Here is a 6,000-nt window from a genome sequence, read left to right as displayed (position 1 = left end):
AACATACAGTGAAGTGCGCTGCTCGCATTAACAGCTAATGGGTTGTGCTGGAGTCAGTCCACAGGACACATTCTGGCACCCACAGGGAGGGATACAAGCCAAATGCAAGCAAAGGGGACAAATTACGCCTAATAGGAACCTGAGGGGCAACTTCTTCATGTAGAGTGTGGCCAGAATATGGAATGAGCTGCCAGAGGCAGGTGCAATAATAACATTTAAAAGATATTTAGGTAAGTACATGGATAGGCAGGGTTTGGTTCCTGAAGGTTGTTATAGCCAGAGGAGGTAGTGGGGGGATAAGCTCCCACAAACTATTAAGTGCTCCAATGGCATGTGTCTCAAGACAGCCTCTGACAAACAAGGCCAGCTCCTGGCCGTCACGTGCCCCTTAGCTACTACGACCTGTGGAACCGTTTCCAATGACAGAAGGGGCAAAGGCAGGTTGCTGGCGCCTTAAAACCAGTCACTACAGGAAGGTGGAACTCGCCAGCTCATCCAGGAGAAGGAAAACTGATCTCAAACCTCCAGAGTCGGGTTCAGAGGGATATGGGCCGAACGCAGGGAAATAGGACTAGCTTAGGTACGCAACTTGGTCATCATGGTCCAGTTGAGCCGAAGGGCCTGCTTTCGTGCTGGATGACACTGAGGCATCTGCAGGGAATCAAATGCTCCACAAACTGTTAGGCTTAGGGTACTTTCTGGAGGAGAGCGGGGTGGAGAGGAAGTGTAGAGGTGAATGATGGCATTTTTTTTGGGAATGATTGACACCTGTCGGTTGGAGGCCGTCACAGAGGCTGGCCGTGGGGGTAGGGAGTTATACACGCAAGGGTGATTATTTTTAAAAATCGCAAAAAAAAGCTTTTTCCAAAAAAAAAGAAAATAAATGCAGAGTGGCAGAGGGCTTGGTGTGTGTGTTTTATTTTTAGTAACCCCACTATTGAGGGATTACCCTCTCTCCGGGCATTTTAACGCAGGCGAAATACGTTCACGTTACGGACGGGGACACGGCCGCTGCCTTGTGTTTTCAGTCGGTTTTCTTGCAGGGAGACGGTCCGCTGGGTTGCAGCGGCCGGGAACCCGTCCGCAAACCGACCGGAGCATTGCACTAGCCTCCAGCCGCTTCTCCTCCGGCTTGCCCTCTCTCCGTGCAGTTTGGTGCACTCTCCCCCACCACCACCTTTACAATCTCCAGTGTGCGGCATCCGCAAAGAGACGCACGCCGTCGGAGCCGGCCCGTCTCAAGATGCAATGAAACACGCACAATAGAACCGGTCCGCAAGCCGGCCGAGGCCTTCCCGTCCCTTCGGACCAGCGCCTCCCCCGGCAGCTCCGGCTCGTTCAGAGTGCATTGCATTCTTTGTGTCAGCACCATCCCCTTTCGGGCGGGCAGGAGGGAGGAGTTTTACATTCTAATACAGCGTCTTTTGCGCGCCCCCATGTTTGAATGGGAAAGCAAGATGGCTGAAATGCGAGGAAGTGAGTATTTGCTGGGAGGGGGCCGCGCACTCGGGCTACGGAGACGCCGGCGGGGCCGGTGCATTCCCCCCACCCCCGCCGCACGGAGCTCGCCGCCTCTAGTGCGGCTCTTGCTTTGGCGTCCGGGGTGACCTTCCATTAGGGTTCCCGGAACCATTGTACTGGCGCCGGCGACCTTGCGCTGGTTCCCGGGACTATCTTGCAATCGGAGCCCGGGTTTTTACTCTATTTCCCGGGACCACCTTACAGCCGGCGCCCGGGTCCGTGCACTGTTTCCCGGGACTCCCTTGCAGCCGGCGCCCTGGTCCGTACACTGTTTCCCGGGACTCCCTTGCAACTGGAGCCCGGGTCCGTACACTGTTTCCTGGGACTCCGTTGCAACTGGAGCCCGGGTCCGTACACTGTTTCCCGGGGCTCCCTTGCAACTGGAGCCCGGGTCCGTACACTGTTTCCCGGGGCTCCCTTGCAACTGGAGCCCCGAGTCCGTGCACTGTTTCCCGGGACTCCCTTGCAACTGGAGCCCCGGGTCCGTGCACTGTTTCCCGGGACTCCCTTGCAACTGGAGTTCGGATCTTCGCACTGGCTCCCGGGGACCTTGGTTTTATCTACGATTCCAGGGGTCTTGTCGCTGTTTTAATCCTTCAAACTGGCTAGACAGAGACTGCGAGTGCATCGATTTTTTTTAACAATACCTGCCCCAACTTTCCCTTGTGTATTATTTTTGTTTATTTAACTGCATTTCGTGCTTCGATCCCAGGCCCCTGTGAGGGGTAGAACAGGGCTGCCCTTTCTCTCATACACCCAGCGCCGTTCGCTTGGCGGGGAAATCGCACTGATGTAACTTTGGTTTCGGTTTGGGAGAGAGCGGCTGCTTCCTACAAAGAGCACTGCAGCGAGTGTTAAAAGTGTCTGCCCTTCCTCTGTACACGTACTCTACCCCCGCCTCATGCCAGAACTTAAATCGAGTATTTCTGACGAGGTTCGCCTGTGGAGTCGGGGCTGGCCGTTGCTTGACAAGTAGAAAAGCGCCAAAGTGTGTGAAGTCGAGTGTGTTTCACGTTAACTGTTACCCGTGACGGTGTGGAGTAGTTTAAACTTTGTACCTGTGCTATTTTATTTCCCTGAAAAGTTATGATTATTGCCACTTGTAGAGTATGGTGAAAAGTTCTGCTTTTTACAAAAAAAAACATGTGAAAGAAGCTTCGCGTAACGTTGTATGTACTTTTTTTTAATTATCGTGTTCTTTATCCCGGTGTGCCTTTTATATGCTGCGCCGGATTAGGTGTAACAATTATTCATTCTCCGTTACAGTTGTGGACTGGAAACGACATTAGCCTTGAGACAGTGGGAGGTGTTGGGAGCTGAGTTAACTTGGGTTTTCTGTGGAGAGGGGCCATACAGTGTGAATCAGCCACAGGAGATTCTGCAAGTGCTGGAAATCTTCACCAACACACACGCAAAACACAAGGAAAATCCGACAAAAATGTGGTTTCTGCAGCTCAGTTCATCACAAACCTATCACTGAGCACATTTACATGGAGTGCTGTTAGTGATAGGCAAGGACACCCGCTCTCTCCCCACTGTAACCACCAGACTACTGAATTAGCAAGGGTAACTTCACTCACCTCAACTTTGAACTGATTGCACAACCTATAGGCACAATTTCAGGGACTCTACAGCTCATGTTCTGAATATCATTTATTGTGTTTGCACAGTTTTTTCTTTTCCACACTGGTTGTCAGTCTTTGTAGTTTTTCACTGATTCTATTCTATGTCTTTTCTCTACTGTGAATGCCTGGAAGAAAATGAATCCCAGTGTAGTGTATGGCGGCACATCTTTACCTCCGCTTTCCGCAGGGATCTCTCCCTCCGTGTCCATTTGTCCCTCCCTAATTACCTTTCTCTGTTAACACGAGGAATTCTGCAGATGCTGGAAATTCAAGCAACACACATCAAAGTTGCTGGTGAACGCAGCAGGCCAGGCAGCAACTTTGATGTGTGTTGCTAATCTTTCTCTGGGCACGTTTTCCTACAAGTAGCCTAACAGCTACTCCTGCCTCTTCACCTCCTCCCTCACCTCCATTCAGGGCCCCAACCAGTTCTTCCAAGTGAGGCAACGCTTCATCAGCGAATCTGTTGGGGTTGTCCGTTGTGCCCAGCGCTCCTGCTCCCAGTGGAGATGGTGCCTTGTCTACATTGGTGAGATGCATGGTAAATTGGGGGCACCGCTTTGTCAAGCACCCATGCACCATCTTCCACAAGTGGGACTTTGTGGTGGCCAAACATTTAAATTCCCATTCCCCTTCCCACGTGCCAGTCCATGGCCTCCTCGTGTGTCACGATGAGGCCCCTCGGGGTGGCGGAGCAGCACCATTTATTTCATTTGTATTCCATCTGGGTAGCCTCCAACCTCAGGTCATGAATATTGATTTCTCCTTCTGGTGAACAAATTTCTCTCTCTCTCTCCCTCCCCCACCCCCACCTTTTCTCTGTTCCCCACTCTGACATTTCACTTCCTCTCATCTGCCTATTATGTCCCTCTCGGTCTCGTCCTCCTTCCCTTTCTCCTATGATCCACTCCCCTCTCCTATTAGATTATTTCTTCTCCAGCCCTTGACCTTTCCCACCCACCTGGCTTCACCTGTCACCTTCCAGCTAACCTCCTCCCCCTCCCCACACCTTTTTATTCTGGCATCTTCTCCCTTCTCAGTCCTGAAGAAGGGTCTCGGCCCGAAACGTCGACTGTTTATTCAATTTCATAGATGCTGCCTGGCCTGCTGAGTTCCTCCAGCATTCTGTGTGCTGATCTGGATTTCCAGCATCTGCAGACTTTCTCGTGTTTATGGCATATATGCTCTTGATAATAAATTTATTTTGAACTTTGGTGGAGCTCAGCAGGTCAGACAGCATCTGTGTTGTGGAATAAACAGCATGCTTCTGACTTCTTTCCCCTGCTCTCCAGCCCTGATGAAGGGTCTCAGCCTGAAAAGTTGACTTCATTTCCCTCCATAGATGCTGCCTGACCTGCTAAGTTCCTCCAGCACTTTGTGTGTGAATATGCCAGTGCTTTTAACACCATGAAGCAGCTTGGGATATTTCTTAGAAGTGCTGTGGAGCGTGATTTGAAACCAGTTAGGAAGAATTTATGTGAGGGACTAATTAAATTCAAGTGGGTTGAAAGTGGTGACACAGAGAGGGCGGTGTGGAAGGAGTATGGAGTTTGGTCAGACTACTGGGTCGCAGCGGTGGGACCACCGTGTTGCAGTTGTTCACGATGTTGGTACGGTCACCTTCAGTTCTGATTGCCCTGCTCTAGGAACGAGTCACCAAACTGGAGTGAGGCAAGAATTGAGGAGGAAGTTACAGGGGCTGGCTGGATAGAACATAGTCTGGTTGTTGTGCTCACCTTTTAACCTGCTCCGAGATTAGTCCAGCCATACTCTCCCACGTAGCCCTTCTGTCATCCATGTACCTGTCTAAGAGACTCTGAAATGTCCCTAATCCAGGGTTTCCCAACCTGGCGTCCACAGACCCCCTTGCTTAATGGTATTGGTCCATGGCTTAGAAAGGCTGGGAGCCCCTGCCCTAATGTATCTGCCTCAACCATCACCACCCACCTACCATTCTGTGTGGTTGAAAAAACAACTACCTCTGACACCTGTGCTTTCTTCCACTCACTATAAAACAGGAGTTCCCAAGCTTTTTTATGCCATGGACCCCTACCGTTAACCGAGGGGTCCATGAACCCCAGATTGGGAACCTCCGCTTTAAAAGGATGTCCTTTGATATTAGCCCTTTTTACCCTGGGGAAAAAAGTCGCTATCTATGCCTGGTATCATTTTGAACACCTCTCATCCTCCGTGGCTGCAGGGTGAGAACAGGGTGGGAATGGAGGATAGGAGATTGAGAAGTGACCTTATGAAGACAGGAGGGTCTGTGGACGTGCACAGGACACTCGAATGGTATGTTGCCTCCCAGTTGCCAGGGTCAGGGGCGTCTCAGATCGCGTCCACAGCATTTTGGAGAGGGGGGGAGAGCAGCCAGATGTCTCGGAACATATTGGTGCCAATGACACAGGAAGGAAAAGCAAAGAGGTCCCGAAAAGAGATTTCAGAGAGCTAGGTAGAAAGCTCTCCAGGGTAGTAATTTCTGGATTGCTGCCTGTGCCACACACCAGAGAGGGTAGAAACAGGATGATTTGGCATGGCTCAGAAGTTGGTGCAGGGGGCAGGGCTTCAGGTTTTTGGATTGTTGGGATCTCTTCTGGGGAGGTATGACCTGTTCAAAAGTGACGGGTTGCACCTGAGCCCAAGAGGAACCAATATTCTTGCAGGCAGGTTTGTTAGAGCTGTTGGGGAGGGTTTAAACTAATTTGACGGAGGGGTGGGAAATAGAGTAAGGGACTCAGGATAGGACAGATGATAAAAAAAGCAAAGGTAGCATGCAGTCAGACTGTCAAGAAGGGCAGGCAGACGATAGGACAAAGTTGCAGCCAGCAGGGTGAGTGTCAGTGTACGAGGGATG

At 51.0% G+C, this 6,000-nt stretch overlaps 1 protein-coding gene across 1 annotated transcript in view; it reads left to right on the top strand.

Annotated features, from left to right (window-relative positions):
- The first annotated feature begins 1,440 nt into the window (after nucleotides 1-1,440).
- LOC140186762 (histone-lysine N-methyltransferase SUV39H2-like) overlaps nucleotides 1,441-6,000 on the top strand; it is a 50,140-nt gene continuing 45,580 nt past the window's right edge. Inside the window, exon 1 of the mRNA XM_072241296.1 lies at nucleotides 1,441-1,476. Within this exon, the coding sequence (XP_072097397.1) occupies nucleotides 1,458-1,476 (19 nt within the window). The 5' untranslated portion in view covers nucleotides 1,441-1,457. The remainder of the gene's footprint in view (nucleotides 1,477-6,000) is intronic.

The sequence above is a fragment of the Mobula birostris genome, chromosome 23, assembly GCF_030028105.1.
Source record: "Mobula birostris isolate sMobBir1 chromosome 23, sMobBir1.hap1, whole genome shotgun sequence".
Taxonomy (NCBI): domain Eukaryota; kingdom Metazoa; phylum Chordata; class Chondrichthyes; order Myliobatiformes; family Myliobatidae; genus Mobula; species Mobula birostris.
The sequence above is the reverse complement of the archived record's forward strand: the minus strand, read 5'-3'. Positions and strand labels throughout refer to the sequence as shown.